The sequence below is a fragment of the Caretta caretta genome, chromosome 23 (genome assembly GCF_965140235.1).
Source record: "Caretta caretta isolate rCarCar2 chromosome 23, rCarCar1.hap1, whole genome shotgun sequence".
Lineage (NCBI taxonomy): Eukaryota > Metazoa > Chordata > Testudines > Cheloniidae > Caretta > Caretta caretta.
Genome location: NC_134228.1, coordinates 8,371,930 through 8,390,639, shown reverse-complemented (window position 1 = coordinate 8,390,639; position 18,710 = coordinate 8,371,930). Strand labels below are relative to the sequence as shown.

The 18,710-nt window shown below is 53.0% G+C and overlaps 1 protein-coding gene and 1 long non-coding RNA gene across 2 annotated transcripts in view; both read left to right on the top strand.

The window, feature by feature from the left end:
• Positions 1-2,222, top strand: part of LOC142069915 (maestro heat-like repeat-containing protein family member 2A) — a 31,858-nt gene extending 29,636 nt beyond the window's left edge. The window contains exon 17 of the mRNA XM_075122676.1: positions 1,519-2,222. Coding sequence (XP_074978777.1) covers positions 1,519-1,706 — 188 coding nt within the window. The 3' untranslated portion in view covers positions 1,707-2,222. The remainder of the gene's footprint in view (positions 1-1,518) is intronic.
• An 8,442-nt stretch (positions 2,223-10,664) lies between these two features.
• LOC142069853 (uncharacterized) lies at positions 10,665-18,482 on the top strand. The gene is made up of 2 exons (XR_012665818.1): positions 10,665-13,017; positions 15,940-18,482. It is a non-coding gene; the product is annotated as an uncharacterized LOC142069853 (long non-coding RNA).
• Positions 18,483-18,710: the final 228 nt, after the last annotated feature.

Genomic DNA, 18,710 nt, shown 5'->3' with positions numbered 1-18,710 from the left:
GAGGGGCATTGCTGGCACATGATGGCATATATCACATTGGTGGATGTGCAGGTGAATGAGCCTCTGATAGTGTGGCTGATGTGATTAGGCCCTGTGATGGTGTCCCCTGAATAGATATGTGGGCACAGTTGGCAACGGGCTTTGTTGCAAGGATAGGTTCCTGGGTTAGTGGTTCTGTTGTGTGGTATGTGGTTGTTGGTGAGTATTTGCTTCAGGTTGGGGGGGTGTCTGTAGGCAAGGACTGGCCTGTCTCCCAAGATTTGTGAGAGTGTTGGGTCATCCTTCAGGATAGGTTGTAGATCCTTAATAATGCGTTGGAGGGGTTTTAGTTGGGGGCTGAAGGTGACGGCTAGTGGCGTTCTGTTAATTTCTTTGTTAGGCGTGTCCTGTAGGAGGTGACTTCTGGGATCTCTTCTGGCTCTATCAATCTGTTTCTTCACTTCCGCAGGTGGGTATTGTAGTTGTAAGAATGCTTGATAGAGATCTTGTAGGTGTTTGTCTCTGTCTGAGGGGTTGGAGGAAATGCGGTTGTTTCGCAGAGCTTGGCTGTAGACGATGGATCGTGTGGTGTGGTCAGGGTGAAAGCTGGAGGCATGTAGGTAGGAATAGCGGTCAGTAGGTTTCCGGTATAGGGTGGTGTTTATGTGACCATTGTTTATTAGCACTGTAGTGTCCAGGAAGTGGATCACTTGTGTGGACTGGACCAGGCTGAGGTTGATGGTGGGATGGAAATTGTTGAAATCATGGTGGAATTCCTCAAGGGGTTCTTTTCCATGGGTCCAGACGATGAAGATGTCATCAATGTAGCGCAAGTAGAGTAGGGGCGTTAGGGGACAAGAGCTGAGGAAGCGTTGTTCTAAATCAGCCATAAAAATGTTGGCATACTGTGGGGCCATGCGGGTACCCATAGCAGTGCCGCTGATCTGAAGGTATACATTGTCCCCAAATGTAAAATAGTTATGGGTAAGGACAAAGTCACAAAGTTCAGCCACCAGGTTAGCCGTGACATTATCGGGGATAGTGTTCTTGACGGCTTGTAGTCCATCTTTGTGTGGAATGTTGGTGTAGAGGGCTTACACATTGTAAGGAGAGTGATCACTTTAGATAAGCTATTATCAGCAGGAGAGTGGGATGGGAGGAGGTATTGTTTCATGGTCTCTGTGTATATAATGTCTTCTGCAGTTTCCACAGTATGCATCCAATGAAGTGAGCTGTAGCTCATGAAAGCTTATGCTCAGATAAATTGGTTAGTCTCTAAGGTGCCACAAGTACTCCTTTTCTTTTTGAGTGAATGGGGTTCATTGTGACTTCTTGCCTGTGTCTGGGGGCTCCCCCAGCTATGAAGGGCAGTGGGGATGTTTAGTGAGGGTTGGTGGTTGTTCCTGCTAGTCCCCTGCCTCCCGCCTCCCAGCCTGCTGCCTTCTTGTCGCGGGCTGAGAGGTACAGCGCTGGCTTGCTCTGCCAGGGCTTTCCAGAGCACCATGGCTCTGACCTCCATTTCCTTCCTTTCAATCTTAGTCCTCAAAGGCTTCCAGCAGGACAGCAAGTCCTCTGTCAGGTGCCTGGCTTTGCAGACCATGCTGATCCTCAAGGCCTGCAAGAAACACCGTCCAGCCCGCGCCAGCCTACGGACACTCTTGCACAGGATAAGACTGATGCATACAAGGGAGAACCCAGTCATTGAAGTTGCCCAGCTGCGCGAGTAAAAGCCAGCCTCCCTACTCTGGGGGTTTGGTGCACCAGAGCCCGCCTGGAGTAGGGTGGAACACATCATGCCGCACCATAGCTTTCTCCCCATTGGCCGCCTGCCCTGCCCAGCCACGTGAGTAGTTAACCACTGAATAGCTTTTATCACCATGTACTTTTTGACAGGTTTCCATGCCCCGTGTAGAGTTTACGTCCCGCCCTCCATCCCCGTTTCCGGTCGTGTACATTTTTGGCACCATCGGCCCTTTTGAACATTTCTTTTGTATTATTTTTCTGTGTTTGGCTGGGGGAAGGTTGCGTGCTTGTGCTACAGTCAGGCAGGCAGAGCAGCAGAAGGTCCATTTGCCTGGCCCTTGATCAGGGCGGGGCAGCAACCAAGTAGGCTGCCACTCCTGACGGTGGGGTGGCGGGGATAGGGGAACCCAGGTCCTCCCGCTCCACTGCGTCCCCGCCCAGGGCCCTAACAGCGTGCTGTGTTTTGACATATTTAGAGAAAAAGTATGAACGAGTAGAAAGAGAGGCTGTAGGGGGTTCGCGGCTCCCTCCCCATCGGTCTGGGCGGGAGACCACGCCCCTCGCTACGATACTTCCGGGGTACCTTGGTTCAGGGGAAATAGCTCAGTGTTCATGGTTCTGGCCTGCAGTCAGGCCGACCAACGGTAGAGAGTCTGTTTGCCCGGGGCCCTCATTCAGGGCAGGGCTGCTGTCGAGTAGGGGCTCTGGCCTACAGTCAGGCAGGCAGAGCAGCAGAAGGTCCATTTGCCTGGCCCTTGATCAGGGCGGGGCAGCAATCAAGTAGGGGAGCTCTGGCCTACAGTCCGGCAGATCTGTCGCAGTCTGAGGGAGGTTAGCTCTCTGGTGGGAGAGTCAGCACAACCGTCTGGCGTCCTGAATCAGGCGGGTGCCAGAGCAATCAGGCCTCCTGAGAACCAAGTGGGGAGGCTGCTACTCCTGACGGTGGGGTGGCGGTGGTAGGGGAACCCAGGCCCTCTCGCTCCACTGCGTCCCAGCCCAGGGCCCTAACAGCCGTGGAGCGGTCCGCCACTGCGTCAGTGGGGAAAATCCGACAGCAACACACTGGCCGGCTTGTAGTCAATAACACAGCTGAACCCAATTCGGCTGCCCTGGGCTCCTTGCTACACGCCCATTCCGTGTGTACATGGGTTCAGGGGTGGCAGGTCTGTAGAAATTTTGGTGGTGCCCAGAACCCGCCCCTACTTCGCCCCCCACCTGCCCAAGGCTCCGGGAAGGAGTTTGGGTGAGGAAGGACATCTGGGGTGCAGGCCCTAGGCTTAGGCAGAGTATTGGGGTGCAGGCTGCAGGCTCTGGGAGGGAGTTTGGGGATGGGAGGGAGTGCAGAGGGAGGGGGTGCAGGGCTGAGGGGTTTGGGAGGGGCTCAGGGCAAGAGTCAGGGTGTAGGGGGTGAGGGTTCTGTTTGGGGCTGGGAGGTTTGGGGGGTTAGAGAGGCTCAAGGCTGGGGCAGAGGGTTGGAATGTAGGGAGATGAGGGCTCTGTCAAGGGCTGGAGATGAGGGTTTTGTGGTGTTGGAGGGGGCTCAGGGCTGGGGCAGAGGGTTGGGGTGTGGGGGGATGAGGGCTCTCTCTCGGGCTGGAGGTGAGGGGTTTGTAGTGTTGGAGGGGGCTCAGGGCTGGGGCAGAGGGTTGGGGTGTAGGGGGATGAGGCTCTGTCTAGGGCTGGAGGTGAGGGGTTTGTGGTGTTGGAGGGGGCTCAGGGCTGGGGCAGAGGGTTGGGGTATGGGGGGGATGAGGGCTCTGGCTAGGACTGGGGATAAGGTGTTTGGGGTGTTGGAGGGGCTCAGGGCGAGGGTGTGGTGGAGAGGTGAAAGCTCTGGCTGGGGGTGTGGGCTCTGGGGTGGGGCAGGGCTGGGGATGAGTTTGGGGTGCAGGCAGGCTGCTCCGGGATAGGGGCCAGAGAGGAGGACTCCCCCCAGCCCTTTCCCTGCCGGCAACAGCGAGCTCTGGGGGAGGACAGTGAGTGGCAGCCCCACCAGCTTCTCAGTGTCCCTGGCATCTGGCAGCCCCTCTGGGTCTCTGTCAGGATAGCGCTCTCTGTTCGGTCCGTGCTTCCACAGCAGGGAAAAGAGGTGCTGCTCATCTGGCAGCTCTCTCCCATCTGAGCTGGAGGCCCAGCCTTTTATAGTGCCGCTTCCTGCCCCGCCCCTCTGCTGCCATGGGTGTCCCGGTTCTGCCCACCAGGGGGTGTTCGCGGCTCCCTCCCAGGCTGCCAGGGCAGGAGGCCACGCCCCCTCATGACAGAGGCCTGAAAGGAGTTTTAAAGGAAAGGAGTTTTAAAAAAAGAAAGATTGCTTAGCCTTAGAATAAAAAAGGAAAGAAAGGTGATTTTAAATAGAAGGAAGAGGGGAAACTATAGAAAGCAACAAGAGAGAGGAGTGTGTTTTATAGATTAGTAAGAACGTGGTAAAAGGTTATTGTTGTTGGGACTAAAAAATAATAAGAGTAAAAAAATTGAAATCAATTTTAAAAAGCAAAGGCTCATTAAAGAAAAGAGGAAACTCTAAAGGAAGGTTGAGAAGGTCGGGTGAAAGAAATCACACGGCCGAAAAATGAGCTAGAGATCCTGTGTCAGTGACACAGGGCTGTGTAAAGTACAGAAAACAGAAAGAGAGAGAAAGATCCTTTTTTGTTACTAAGCAGAACACAGAGCTGTGCAAAAGTGGGAAAGATCCTTTTTTTGGTTAGTGAGAGAAGGAGAATATAGAAAACAGGAAGAGATCCTTTTTGGTTAGTGAGACAAGGAAAGTATAAAGAAAAGGAGTCCTTGTGGCACCTTAGAGACTAACAAATTTATCTGAGCATAAGCTTTCATGAGTATCCAATGCGTTGGTCTCTAAGGTGCCACAAGGCCTCCTTTTCTTTTTGCGAATACAGATTAACACGGCTGCTACTCTGAAACCTGTCATTATACAAGGAAAGTATAGCAAGCTGCAGCGGGGGGAGGGGGAAGGGGAAGAGAACTTACCCTTCATAGAATCATAGAATCATAGAATATCAGGGTTGGAAGGGACCTCAGGAGGTCATCTAGTCCAACCCCCTGCTCAAAGCAGGACCGATCCCCGACTAAATCATCCCAGCCAGGGCTTTGTCAAGCCTGACCTTAAAAACTTCTAAGGAAAGAGATTCCACCACCTGCCTAGGTAACACATTCCAGTGTTTCACCACCCTCCTAGTGAAAAAGTTTTTCCTAATATCCAACCTAAATCTCCCCCACTGCAACTTGAGACCATTACTCCTTGTTCTGTCATCTCCTACCACTGAGAACAGTCTAGAGCCATCCTCTTTGGAACCCCCTTTCACGTAGTTGAAAGCAGCTATCAAATCCCCCCCATTCTTCTCTTCCGTAGACTAAACATCCCAAGTTCCCTCAGCCTCTCCTCAAAAATCATGTGTTCCAGACCCCTAATCATTTTTGTTGCCCTCCGCTGGACTCTTTCCAATTTTTCCACATCCTTCTTGTAGTGTGGGGCCCAAAACTGGACACAGTACTCCAGATGAGGCCTCACCAGTGTCGAATAGAGGGGAACGATCACGTCCCTCCATCTGCTGGCAATGCCCCTACTTATACATCCCAAAATGCCATTGGCCTTCTTGGCAACAAGGGCACACTGTTGACTCATATCCAGCTTCTCGTCCACTGTAACCCCTAGGTCCTTTTCTGCAGAACTGCTGCAGAGCCATTCGGTCCCTAGTCTGTAGCGGTGCATTGGATTCTTCCATCCTAAGTGCAGGACTCTGCACTTGTCCTTGCTGAACCTCATCAGATTTCTTTTGGCCCAATCCTCCAATTTGTCTAGGGCCCTCTGTATCCTATCCCCACCCTCCAGCGTATCTACCTCTCCTCCCAGTTTAGTGTCATCTGCAAACTTGCTGAGGGTGCAATCCACACCATCCTCCAGATCATTCATGGAGATATTGAACAAAACCAGCCACAGGACCGACCCTTGGAGCACTCCACTTGATACCGGCTGCCAACTAGACATGGAGCCATTGAGCACTAACCGTTGAGCCCGACAATCTAGCCAGCTTTCTATCCACCTTATAGTCCATTCATCCAGCCCATACTTCTTTAACTTGCTGGCAACAATACTGTGGGAGACAGTGTCAAAAGCTTTGCTACAGTCAAGGAACAACATGTCCACCGCTTTCCCCTCATCCACAGAGCCAGTTATCATGTCATAGAAGGCAATTAGATTAGTCAGGCATGACTTGCCCTTGGTGAATCCATGCTGACTGTTCCTGATTACTTTCCTCTCCTCTAAGTGCTTCAGAATTGATTCCTTGAGTACCTGCTCCACGATTTTTCTAGGGCCTGAGGTGAGGCTGACTGGCCTGTAGTTCCCAGGATCCTCCTTCTTCCCTTTTTTAAAGATGGGCACTACATTAGCCTTTTTCCAGTCGTCCGGGACTTCCCCCGATCGCCAAGAGTTTTCAAAGATAATGGCCAATGGCTCTGCAATCACATCCGTCAACTCCTTTCGGACTCTCGGATGCAACACATCCGGCCCCATGAACTTGTGCTCGTCCAGCTTTGCTAAATAGTCCCGAACCACTTCTTTCTCCACAGAGGGCTGGTCCTGTCTACGCTGGCAAGTTGCAGCGCGGTAAAGCAGCTTTCTGCACTGCAACTGGTGAGGTGTACGCACGGCCACGCCACTCAGGGCGCGGAAACAGGGCAGTTGCAGCGCTTTAAAAAAAGCACCGCACAGTTTAAAAAACTTTCTGCACCGGGGCTACAGGGCTGCGGTGCCAGTGTAGACACCGAGGTCGATTACGGTGCTGCGATTGGCCTCCGGGAGGTGTCCCACAATGCCTGCTCTCGCCTCTCTGGTCATCGGTTTGAACTCTACTGCCCGGCCCTCAGGTGACCATCCATCATCCCCACTCCGTAAACTCCTTTGCCATTTTGACAGTCCCCTTCCTGTTTGCTCAGTGATGAGTGCAGCGCATCTTTCCAGGTGGCCAGGCCTGCTCCACGCACCAGGCGATCCACCTGCTTGAAGCTATGCTGAGCTGCTGGACCTCATCAGCATTTGGGGAGAGGAGGCTGTACAGTCCCAGCTGCACTCCGGACGTAGCAATTATGATACCTACTGTGACGTTATTGACTTGAACTGGGACCATATAGATCATTGTTGCAACCAAGGTCCTGTAGTGGCACCAAATCTTGTATAAAGGGGGGTCAAATAAGGTGTCTAAGGCAAGGTTGTGGTTTGCTGGTTATGATTATGCTCTCTATATGTTTGTGTCATTTTTGTATTTTAAGTTATAAGTATTGACTCGATACTGTCTGTGGTTCAAACTTGTACTATGCTTCTGGGTGACACCCCAGACAAGTTCAAAAGGAATACTTGTGGCCCTTAGAGACTAACAAATTTATTTGAGCATAAGCTTTCGTGAGCTACAGCTCACTTCATCGGATGCAATGCCTAGCCTGCTTGATGACCGATTAAGGACCATCAGCTACACAATTGACCCCTTGAGAAGCTTTGAACCAAGAACTGAAAGACGCATCCCAGCTGTGGATGTTCTCCAGAGACTTGATTTGAACCTGCAGTTTATTCTGTCGCTGCCGCAAGTCTGAACCAAGAATTTGGCCGTGACTGTATGTCATTGATTCCATTTCACCAATTCTAGCTCTCCTCTATAGCTTTTTCCTTTTATGAACAAAACCTTTAGATTTTAGATTCTAAAGGATTGGCAACAGCGTGATTTGGGACAAGATCTGATTTGTATATTGACCTGGGTCTGGGGCTTGGTCCTTTGGGATCAAGAGAGCCTTTTTTCTTTTCCTGGGGTATTGGTTTTCATAACCATTTGTCCCCATAACAATTGGTGATACTGGGAAACTGGAGTGTCGAAGGGAATTGCTTGTGTGACTTGTGGTGAGCCAGTGGGGTGAGACCAAAGTCTGCTCTGTTTGGCTGGTTTGGTTTGCCTTAGAGGTGAAAAACCCCCAGCCTTCGGCTGTAACTGCCCTGCTTGAAGCAGTTTGTCCTGAACTGGCACTCTCAGTCGGGTCCCGCCAGTACCAGCATCATTACACCTACGGACAGATTTCACGATGCATGACAGAAAGGGGCGATGACCGGGACACACAGCAGTTTAGGATGAAAGTGAAGGAGCTGCGGAACGCCGAGCACAGGGCGTGGGAGGCAAACCGCCACTCCGGTGCTGCGCCTATGAGCTGCCGGTTCTCCAAAGAGGTGGACATGATACTCCGCGGCGACCCCACCTCCATTGCGAACACCACTGTGGATACTTCGGTGGCTCGCATGTCAGTTGAGAGCGGACCGAGCCAGGAGGAGGAAATCTTGGACGAGGATGTGGAGGGGGACCCAGAGGCAGAAGATGACTCGGAGGTCAGAGATGCATGCAGCCAGGAGCTCTTTTCTACCCCGGATGTTGGCGAAGCACAAAGAGGAGAGGAGGCCCCTGGTAAGTGGATTTGATTTTGGGACTCGCTGAAGTGGGTTGTTGGGGGCAGGAGGGTTGCAGAAAGCAGGCTTGTCTCCCACCGCATGCCACCCTGCCGGAAGCAGAGGGGCGGGACAGGAAGCGGAACTATAAAAGGCCGCCCCTCCAGCTGAGTTGGGAGAGAGCTGCTGGAGGAGCAGGACGTCTCTTCCCTGCTCCCCTAATGGAGAGCGCTATCCTGACAGAGAGCCAGAGGGGCTGCCGGAGCTGCCAGACGCCGGGGACTCCAAGGAGCTGGTGGGGCTGCCATTAGCCGTCTACCCCAGCGAAGCAAACAACAACCCTGGGACCCATGTACACACGGAATGGGTGTGTAGGAAGGAGCCCAGGGCAGCCGAATCGGGTTCAGCTGTGTTATTGACTACAAGCCGGCCAGCGTGTTGTGATCGGATTTTCCCCACTGACCCAGTGGCGGACCACTCCACTGCTGTTTAGGGCCCTGGGTGGGGACGCAGTGGAGCGGGAAGGCCTGGGTTCCCCTACCACCGCCACGCCACCGTCAGGAGTGGCAGGTTCCCCACCTGGTTGTCAGGAGGCCTCATTGGTCTGGCACCCGCCTGAATCAGGACGCCAGACGGTTGTGCTGACTCTCCCACCAGAGAGCTAACCTCCCCTAGACGGCGACGGCTCTGCTGGACTGTAGGCCAGAGCCCCCCTACTTGATTGCTGCCCCGCCCTGATCAAGGGCCAGGCAAATGGACCTTCTGCTGCTCTGCCTGCCTGATTGTAGGCCAGAGCCCCTACTTGACTGCAGCCCTGCCCTGAATGAGGGCCCCAGGCAAACAGACTCTCTACCATTGCACGGCCTGACTGCAGGCCTGAACCATTAACACTGGGCTAATTTTCCCCTGAACCAAGGTACCCCGGAAGTATCGTAGCCAGGGGCGTGGTCTCCCACCCTGATGGACGGGGAGGGAGCCGCAAACCCCTTACAGCCTTTCTTTCTACTTGTTCATACTTTTTCTCTAAATATGTCAAAACACAAGAAAGCAACCTTCCCCCGGCTAAACACAGAAAACAATACAAAAGAAATGTTCAAAAGGGCCGACGGCACCAAAAATGTACATGACCGGAAACGGGGACGGAGGGCGGGACGTAAACCCTACACAGGGCGCGGAAACCTGTTAGAAAGTACACGGTGATGAAAGCTCTCGAGCAGTTAACTCGTCACGTGCAAACCCCTATGTACATAGCAATCCCCCCTGTACATAGCAATCCTCTGTTTCATTTTGATGTTTTTTGATGTATTGTTCTGCTTTTATTTGATATATTAAATAACTGTATTTACAGTGATATATTGAGGTATAAACGATCTACACACCTTGTCCTGTACAGAGCACACAGACGGCTCCCCTGGATCTCACAACCCACACAGGGAGAAAGCTGTCGCAAGTGTCGGCATCTCCAAAATCGTATCAGAGCAAGAAAAGGCACCTGCTATTTCCCACCCTTGTACAGTGTAGACACGGGGTGAGGGCGAGACCCAGTGACGCCGGTTAGTCCTGCTCCATCTCTGCCGTCTGGGTTTCCATCGACAGCTGTTCACACTCGAAACGCAGGGCGGGGTGAGGTTCGCCCATCAGCCAAAGAACCTTAATGTAAAGCAGCGCGCTCCTGCCAGTGCCTGTGGCAGATCCCCCATTCTCAGGGTGTGATCATTTCCGCCCTGAGACGGACGAGACCTCGTGTCCTGGTGTGAGGGGGTGCTGTGCTCTGTACCCCACATATCCCCCCCTCCCTGCCCCCCAGCCTGGTGTTAGGGGATGCTGTGCTCCGGATCCTACATATTCCCCCAGCTTCCAGGCCCCCTGGCCGGTGTTAGGGGGCGCTGTGCTCTGTACCCTACACCCCCCATCTCTCAGCCCCCCTGCCGGGTGTTAGAGGGCGCTGTGCTCTGTATCATATGCATTTCCCAGCCCTCCTGCCCGGCCTTAGGGGGTGCTGTGCTCTGTACCCTACACATCCCCAGCCCCCAGCCTGGTGTTAGGCAGTTTCTAGTGTCTGTGAACTTACAGCATGTACCGGAGTCTATCAGCGCATGCTGGGTGCCACACGCTGTGGGTATGGACAGGGCCCGACGCTGGAACCTGACCTGAAGGTGGGATTGGCCACTGTCCTGGTGGTTAGGACACAGGCAGGTAGTACAGGGGCTCCGTGCGGGGACCCGATTCTGCCTTTCTGTCTGGCCGATCCCTTCTAATGAGGCTGAACCTGCCCATCTCCCCAGACTCAGCATAGCACAGGACTTGGGGGGCACCTGCTGGCAAAGTGGCCTCAGTCCCCACCGTACAGGCAGGGGTCATTCAGCTGGTGATAGCCCTTCTCTCAAGCCCCCAAGCACCTGTGTGTCATGGCTGCCTGCAGGAGTTCAGGGCCAACAACTGCCTGGGGGGAGGGAACAGGGCCTGGCTAGGCAGGGGCTCAAACCGGGGAGTGTCAGTTTGGATCCCCAGCTAGCCGTAGGGGTGCAACACGCCGGGGGAGGGGGGAAGAGATCAACTCCAGCTGGTTCATCATAAACCATGTCCCTGAGGCCTCAGTAGAAATGGGGATGTTCCCCTGGCAGTATGCAGGTGCGAAGGACTTGAGAGGGAGGTGGCAGACGTGCCTTTTTGATGGTGGTCCCTGAGCACACGGGGAGAGCAGGGGGCCAACGTCTGTTGGCAAATGTTTGTTGGCAAATGTCTGCGACTCACAGGCCCTGGGTGCACACACCCCTACAGAGGAACGTGTACAGGCCCAGCCCAGCCTGAAGAACACCAGCTCCTGTGTAAGGGAAGCCACCGTTTTTTTCACAAGAGCGGGAAACTGACGTTGGATAAGCCAGGAACTCCTGATGGGCACTTTCGTCCCTCCGTGAGACCAACCCATCTAGCACAGAGAATGGAGAGACATAAAGGCTGAGCTGAAGCTAGATTCCTGCTCTCCAGGATGCTGGGGTGCCCTCATGCTTGAGCTGAAGATGGCCTGGGGGTTCCCAGCATTGCCCTCCTGCCGTTTCTCTCTGGGAGCCCTCGCCCTGCACCCTGGCCTGTGTGTTCTCAGGAGGCTGCGTGCTGCCAGGTGCACATCCCCAGTGCGGAGTCCCTGGATTAATGCCAGGGGACGGGGACTGGGACTCTGCTCCTGGCTCATTCCCAGGAAGCTGGGAGTGTGAGTGCTGGAGCTGCCGGCTCTTGGAATCTCCCTTCCCAGCACGGGGTTGTCTCTGGGGGAAGCCCACCCCAGGAGCTGGCATTTGTTGGCCTCTTCCCCAGAGCGCTGGAGTCTCAGCCACTCCAGATCGGGGGGAGGGGCCAGCTGTGAATTGGGAGCCAGATCCGGGTTTAGATGTGAATCCGCCGGCACTGCAGAGCGTTCAGATGTGGGGAGCCAGCTCCCGCCTGCACCAGATCACAAAGTGCCACTTCAGCCAGCTGCCTGCCAGGCTCTGGCAGCGCCCCGTGTGGAGCTGCAGCTGGGCCCTCCCCAGCTGGGTGCTGCTCCTCCTCCCTGCTGGCCAGCCGGCCGCAGCTCCTCAGCACCTGCCCGCTCAGCCCCACCTCAGCACTCCTGCCTCCCCAAAGTCCTCCCTGGTGCTGCGCCTGGCCCCCTGAACCTGGCCTGTCAGTGCCCAGCGGGGCCGGGAGCCAAGCGCCCCCTGGAGCCATGTGTCAGGCCCTGAGTCCCTCCTGTGCCGGGCTCCCGCCAATCCACAAGCCAGGAACAGGCCCGTGACTCCCGGAGCAAGTATTTCAGTCTCACAGCAGCAGCCTCGCTTCACCCACGCCCCGGCCTCCTGAGTCCAGCTCCAACCCCGAGGCCTGACCACCTCCAGCACCTTCGCTGACACCATCACTTCCAGAGGGAATGGCACTGAGGTTGCCGGGGGAACAGGCATTCTCCAGCTGCCCGGAGCCATTGTTCCATTCACCAGGACAGTCCCGTTGGGGACACTGGGGCATGGCCACTAGGTAACTCGAGGGGATGGAAGACCACGAGTGGCGATGAAGCCCCCTCGCACTAGGCCCAGGTGTCCTTGGCCCCCCCTCCCACCTGGAGGCACTCGCAGCAGCTCTGCGTACTAGGCCCAAGTGTCCTTGGCCCCCCCGCCTGGAGGCACACATAGCAGTTATGCTGAGTATCTGCAACAATATGCTGCGGAGTCAGACTGCCTGAAACTAAGCAAGGCCACACAGGGCAGATATGGAAGAACAATGCTGAATAAAGCAGCTTTATGTAGAGTTTAACAAATGATACAGAGAATCAGGGAACGAGCTGGGAACTGGATTGGCTGGCTATATGGATACTTGGGGCAGCTTGCTATTGGATAAGTATGCTGGGAAAAAGAATGTATAAAAGCCTGTGTAACTTCCTGCTCTGGGTACAGGATTTGAGATTCAAATCTCCCTGTACCTTTTTGAAGCTTCAAATAAACTTTTCTGCTTCTCCACCCCGTTGTGATTATTGGGTGTAGCACACCGGGTAACGAACCAACTTCAGCTGTTGTTTAGCCTCTTGGCACTGGGTGCCGACAACAGCTTTTGGCATCCCTGGGTGGGCGACGAGGCTGCAATTTAGCCTTGCCCGGACCCCTCCTGGAGGTCGAGGATTGCGGCGAGAACCGACGCCCAGCGCGCACCGGTGAGTTCATCGGGGGCCTCAGAGGAGACACGATTTGATCAACCCCGGAGGGCACAACGGTGCAACGCACTCATATAGTGGAGAAGCAGTTGTGGACAGCGGTGAAGAACCGGTCCCTTAGACGTGGGGGAGGAGCAGCTGCAGGCCACGGTGAAGAACCAGTCCCTTGGATAAGGTAGGAACCTTTTAAAATCCGGATTATATGCTCTGTTGGAACCTGGGGACGCCCAGAGTTACCCTGTAGGTATGGGACAGGGACAGAGCTCAGAGGTTAGGGCACGGTGTATGCCCCTAGAGTGCATTCTAGCAAACTGGAAGATATTTGGTGCAGATCCAATGACTAAAGAGCCAATTAAAACGATTCTGTACAGTTGACTGGCCTCAATATCAACTAGAGGACCAGGAGTGGTGGCCACCAGGAGGGTCAATTAATTACAACACGATCCTCCAATTAGTTTTGTTTTGTCAGTGAATGGGTAAATGGAATGAATATTTGTATGCACAAGCGTTTATGGCTTTAAGAAATAGAAAAGAGCTGTAATTCTGCAAAGTTGTAATTTGACTCCGACTGGTTCGGTAGTAGCTAATGTTAGTCCCCAGACCCCCACCCCCACTGTAATGGCAGAGCCGGTGTCCCCTTCGGCCCCCACATCCCCACCTTATAAGGGTAGGATGCCTCGGGTTTCAGAGATTGTCCCCTCGGTGGTACTCTATCCTTTGCTTACCGAGACTGTTGTGGCTTGCCCAGGGGCAGACGGACGTCAGGCTACCACTATGCAAGTTTACATCCATGTGCCATTCAATCCAATAGACTTAGCAGCTTTTAAAATACAGGCTGGGGAATTCTCAACGAACGCAAGCAGGTTTATTTCAGTCTTTGAGGGGTGCCTCAGTAGTCACAAGCCGATTGAGACGACTGTAATATCCTCCTGAGAACCCTGTTGTCTGAGGTGGAGAGGGATCAGGTTACAGCTAAGGCAAGGGGAGCATCAGCGTTCAAGCGAAAAAAAAAAAGAAAGGAAGCTATCTGTCAAGTTCCTCTCCAAGTAATTGTAAGCGGCTCAGGACATTTCTGGGTATGGCAGGCTTTTGCAGGATATGGATCCCAGAGTTTGGACTGTGGGCTAAACCCCTGTACGACAGTGTAAAAGGAGCGGATCATGACCCCTTCTATTGGACTCCAGAGGCTGACAGGGCATTTAAAATCCTGAAAAGAAAACTGATGGAAGCCCCAGCTCTGGACCTGCCGGATCTCTCTAAGCCGTTTCAGTTGTATGTACATGAACGAAGGGGGGTGGCCCTAGGAGTGCTCACACAGCTGTTAGGAGCATGGAGACATCCCGTGGCTTATTTTTCTCAGCAATTGGATCAGGTTGCAAAGGGTTGGCCGGCATGTTTACGGGCGGTCGCAGCTACTGCCCTCCTGCTTGAGGAAGCGGAGAAGCTAACATTGGGAGGGGTTATGCAAATCTATACTCCCCATATGGTCCAAGCCTTATTGGATGCAAAGGGAGGGCTTTGGCTCACCCAGGCTCAGATTGCTCGGTACCAGTCTAAACTGTTAGAGAACTCTGAAGTCACCCTACAGCCTTGCCCCTCCCTTAACCCAGCCACCCTCTTGCCAGAAACAGAGGAACAGAAACATGACTGTTTAGAGATCATAGATGTCCAGTTCTCCAGCCATCCGGATTTAAAGGATGTACCCCTCCCAAATGCAGATTATGAGTGGTACACTGATGGTAGCAGTACTGTAATAGATGGGCAAAGGAGGGCGGGTTATGCTGTTGTGACCCTCCATGACACTGTGGAAGCTGAAGGTTTGCCTGCTGGGACCTCTGCCCAGCTTGCCGAACTAATAGCCCTGACCCGTGCACTTGAACTGTCAAAAGGAAAGCGGGTCAACATTTTTACTGAGTCAAAGTATACTTTTGGTGTGCTGCATGCTCATGCTGGCCTATGGAAGCAAAAGGGAATGCTGACAGCCCAAGGCTCCCCAGTCAAGTACGGGCCCCAAATCCTCTGGCTCCTAGAAGCCGTACAACTCCCCTCAGAAGTGGCGGTGGTACACTGTAAAGCCCATCAAAGGGAGGATCAAGATGTGGCCAGAGGTAACACCCGGGCAGATAGAGAGGCTAAGCATGCTGCCACCCTGCCATCCCCTCAGGCTGAGAACGCCCATATACATGCCCTTATCCCATCAGTAGGGGAGCTTCCAACCCCTCAGTACTCCGGGGAGGAGAGACAGCTAACTGACAAACTCGGTCTCCGGGAAAAGGAGGGATGGCTCCATTCCCCAGAAGGGAAAATCCTCTTACTAAAGGGCCTAATCCGGCCAGTGCTGCAGAAACTACATCAAACCACTCATGCTGGCAGGGAAGCACTTATCCAGCTAATGGGAAAATACTTTATCACTTCCGGACTCCGACCCCTGGCTGCCCAGGTACAGGCGGACTGCTTAGTCTGCCAAAAGAATAACCCCCGACCGGGACATCCTGTGCCACCAGCTGCCCTAGAACCCACTCCGGGCCCTGGTCAAGTGTGGCAAATAGACTTTACCGAGTTTCCCCGGACCCAAGGGTTCAAATATCTCCTTGTTATAGTGGATCGGTTCAGCGGATGGCCAGAAGCCTTCCCATGCCGTAACTGCACTGCCAGGACAGTGGCCCTCAAGTTTGTTAAGGAGATCATTCCTCGCTTTGGACTCCCCCTGTGGATGGAATCTGACAATGGGACACACTTCACGTCAAAAATCATTCAAAGCATCTCACATGCCTTACAGATCCCCTGGAAACTCCATACGCCCTGGAGACCGCAAGCCAGTGGTGTAGTGGAGCGTACCAACCAGACCCTTAAACGGCATCTCTCAAAAGTGTGCCAAGAAGCCTCACTGCGATGGCCTGATGCTTTGCCCCTCATCCTACTCCGTATCCACGTTCTCCCAAAGGGTAGATTAGGGCTCAGTCCCTTTGAAATTATGTTTGGAAGGGCATGGCCTATGAATGGCACCCCGGTTCTGTCAGGGGAATGGGAGTTGGGTAATGTTTTTTTTGTCACAGTATATGTGTTTCCTGTCTGCTGTTCTCTTGTCTCTTCACAGGTATACCAAGGATTCCCAGCCTCTCCGCTTGGACTCTCCCGTCCACTCCTTACAGCCCGGTAACTCTGTGCTTCTTCGCACCTGGAAAGACGAGCCTCTCCAGGAAAAGTGGAAAGGACCCTATACCGTCCTGCTGATCTCCCATACAGCGGCAAAGATCGAGGGCCACAAGAACTGGATCCATCACTCTCGTCTGAAGGCAGTACCTGCCCCCTCGTCAGCAGAACAGTGGACCGTCCAACCTGCTGACTCTTCATCTAGTGACAATCTCGGGCTAAAGCTACTGTTTAAAAGACACAAATAGCGGGCACCTTAATGCTAAAATGGGCCCACCCAGGTATTGGAGATCCTGGGTTGGGAAGACTCTGGTCATAATTAATTGGGTAATATTGTTATTCTCTGTATTGGTATTTCCAAACTGTGCATATCGGGAGCATAACTCCTTTGTTTTGCTTGCGCACCATGTTGCTACTTTAACAAACCAGACTGATTGCTGGGTATGTGCTCCAACTCCACTATCCCACAAAACGGGAATGCCCCTTGACATGCTGCCCTTGACCCTAGCAGAATTAGCCACCACCAAAGAGCAGGAAAGAACGGACTCACCGTTCTGGAACAAGACCTCTTTACAGCAAGCCACCTATCAGGACCAGGAGTATTCAGTTGCAGTACTCACTGAGGGAGTGTTATGTTTTACCGGAAACCAATCTGATCCCTATGGGCATCCTGTGGGAAAGAGCTCCTGTGTTATTACACAGTGGGCTGATGGGTATTGGATAAAGACCAAAAGGGGAAGCCAGCAGTGTGGGTGTAATGGTTCCTCCCCTTTTAGGGAAACTCTTACAAATAATCGTACCACAAAAGAAAGGTTTGGAAATATAACTTGCCGTCCAGTTAATATCTCCAATGTAGCAAGCCAATGGTGGGTTTGTAGTTGTCCCTATGGCGAATGTAATTTGAACGGCACAATTAGAAATGCCCCCACTTGTACCCAATCAAAAAAATAAGATGCCCCCTTAGGGGCATATAAATTGTTTAAAAAAGCCGCCAAAGCAGCCTTAAATATCCCAGGAATCCCCTTAAGAAACAGTCCTTACTGGGCCCTACAGGGTCACTATTTTGTATGTGGCCGAAAGGCTTACAAGGTGCTGCCAGCCAACTGGACAGGTAGCTGTTATATAGCTCATGGAGTTCCTCATCTTTCCATAACTGCCACACTGCCCAAAGGAAAGATTAGAAATGCCCGAGACACCTCTGTTGAGTCACGAGAAAAGACCCTGCAGCGACTGACTAAGGCATTGGAGGGCAAGATGAAGAATCCCCTCACAACCGAGAAGCTTGTAGGGTGCTCTGTACTGGGAATAGCGCCACTGTTTACCGGACCAGCCATGGCATGCATAGGCCGCTATACTATAAGGCTGCAGATGGTACTTGAGAAGGTGGCCTTAGAGTTAGAGGACTCGATTAGTGATTTAGGGTCAGCAGTAAAAACATTAAATAAAGAGGTACAGCAGCTCAGGACGTTTTCCCTCCAAAACAGGCTGGCTTTGGACTATCTTGGCATCCCAAGGAGGGGTTTGTGCCCTCGTCGCGCCCCGATGGTGTGTATATGTAAATGATAGCAGTTATGAGATCTATGAAAAGGTGGTGCAGGCTGAGGCCCATGCCCGAGCCGGAGCACAGGTTGCCGATACTGCCCCAGAGAACGATTGGTTGCAAACCTTGTTTTCAGGCTGGGGTTTGTCGTCTTGGCTGGGTGGTTTATTTAGCCTGCTATTGAAACTTCTCTTTCCTGTATTGCTTGTATTACTGGTATTATGCTGTGCGGTATCATGTGTCAGGGCCCTTTTGCAAACGTTAATAAGTCATTCTCTTCAGGGCTATCACAAAGTGCTATCACACTCTCTTCAGGGCTTCACACATTCTCTTCAGGGCTATCACAAAGTGCTTATGCAAAGTCATATTGTAAAGAAATAAGTAGCCCAAGTGAGAAAACTCAGAGCCAAGGCTGTTGAGTGTTCTCAAAGAGGGGAGTTGTTGGGGACACTGGGGCATGGCTGCTAGGTAACTCGAGGGGATGGAAGACCACGAGTGGCGATGAAGCCCCCTCGCACTAGGCCCAGGTGTCCTTGGCCCCCCCTCCCACCTGGAGGCACTCGCAGCAGCTCTGCGTACTAGGCCCAAGTGTCCTTGGCCCCCCCGCCTGGAGGCACACACAGCAGTTATGCTGAGAATCTGCAACAGTATGTTGCAGAGTCAGACTGCCTGAAACTAAGCAAGGCCAAACAGGGGAGATATGGAAGAACAATGCTGAATAAAGCAGCTTTATGTAGAGTTTAACAAATGATACAGAGAATCAGGGAACTAGCTGGGAACTGGATTGGCTGGCTATATGGATACTTGGGGCAGCTTGCTATTGGATAAGTATGCTGGGAAAAAGAATGTATAAAAGCCTGTGTAACTTCCTGCTCTGGGTACAGGATTTGAGATTCAAATCTCCCTGTACCTTTTTGAAGCTTCAAATAAACTTTTCTGCTTCTCCACCCCGTTGTGATTATTGGGTGTAGCACACCGGGTAACGAACCAACTTCAGCTGTTGTTTAGCCTCTTGGCACTGGGTGCCGGCAACACTTAGCCCCCCCTCCCGCCTGGAGGCACTTGCAGCAGCTCTGGGTACTAGGCCCAAGTGTCCTTGGCCCCCCCCCCCCCGCCTGGAGGCACACACAGCGGTTATGCTGAGAATCTGCAACAATATGCTGCAGAGTCAGACT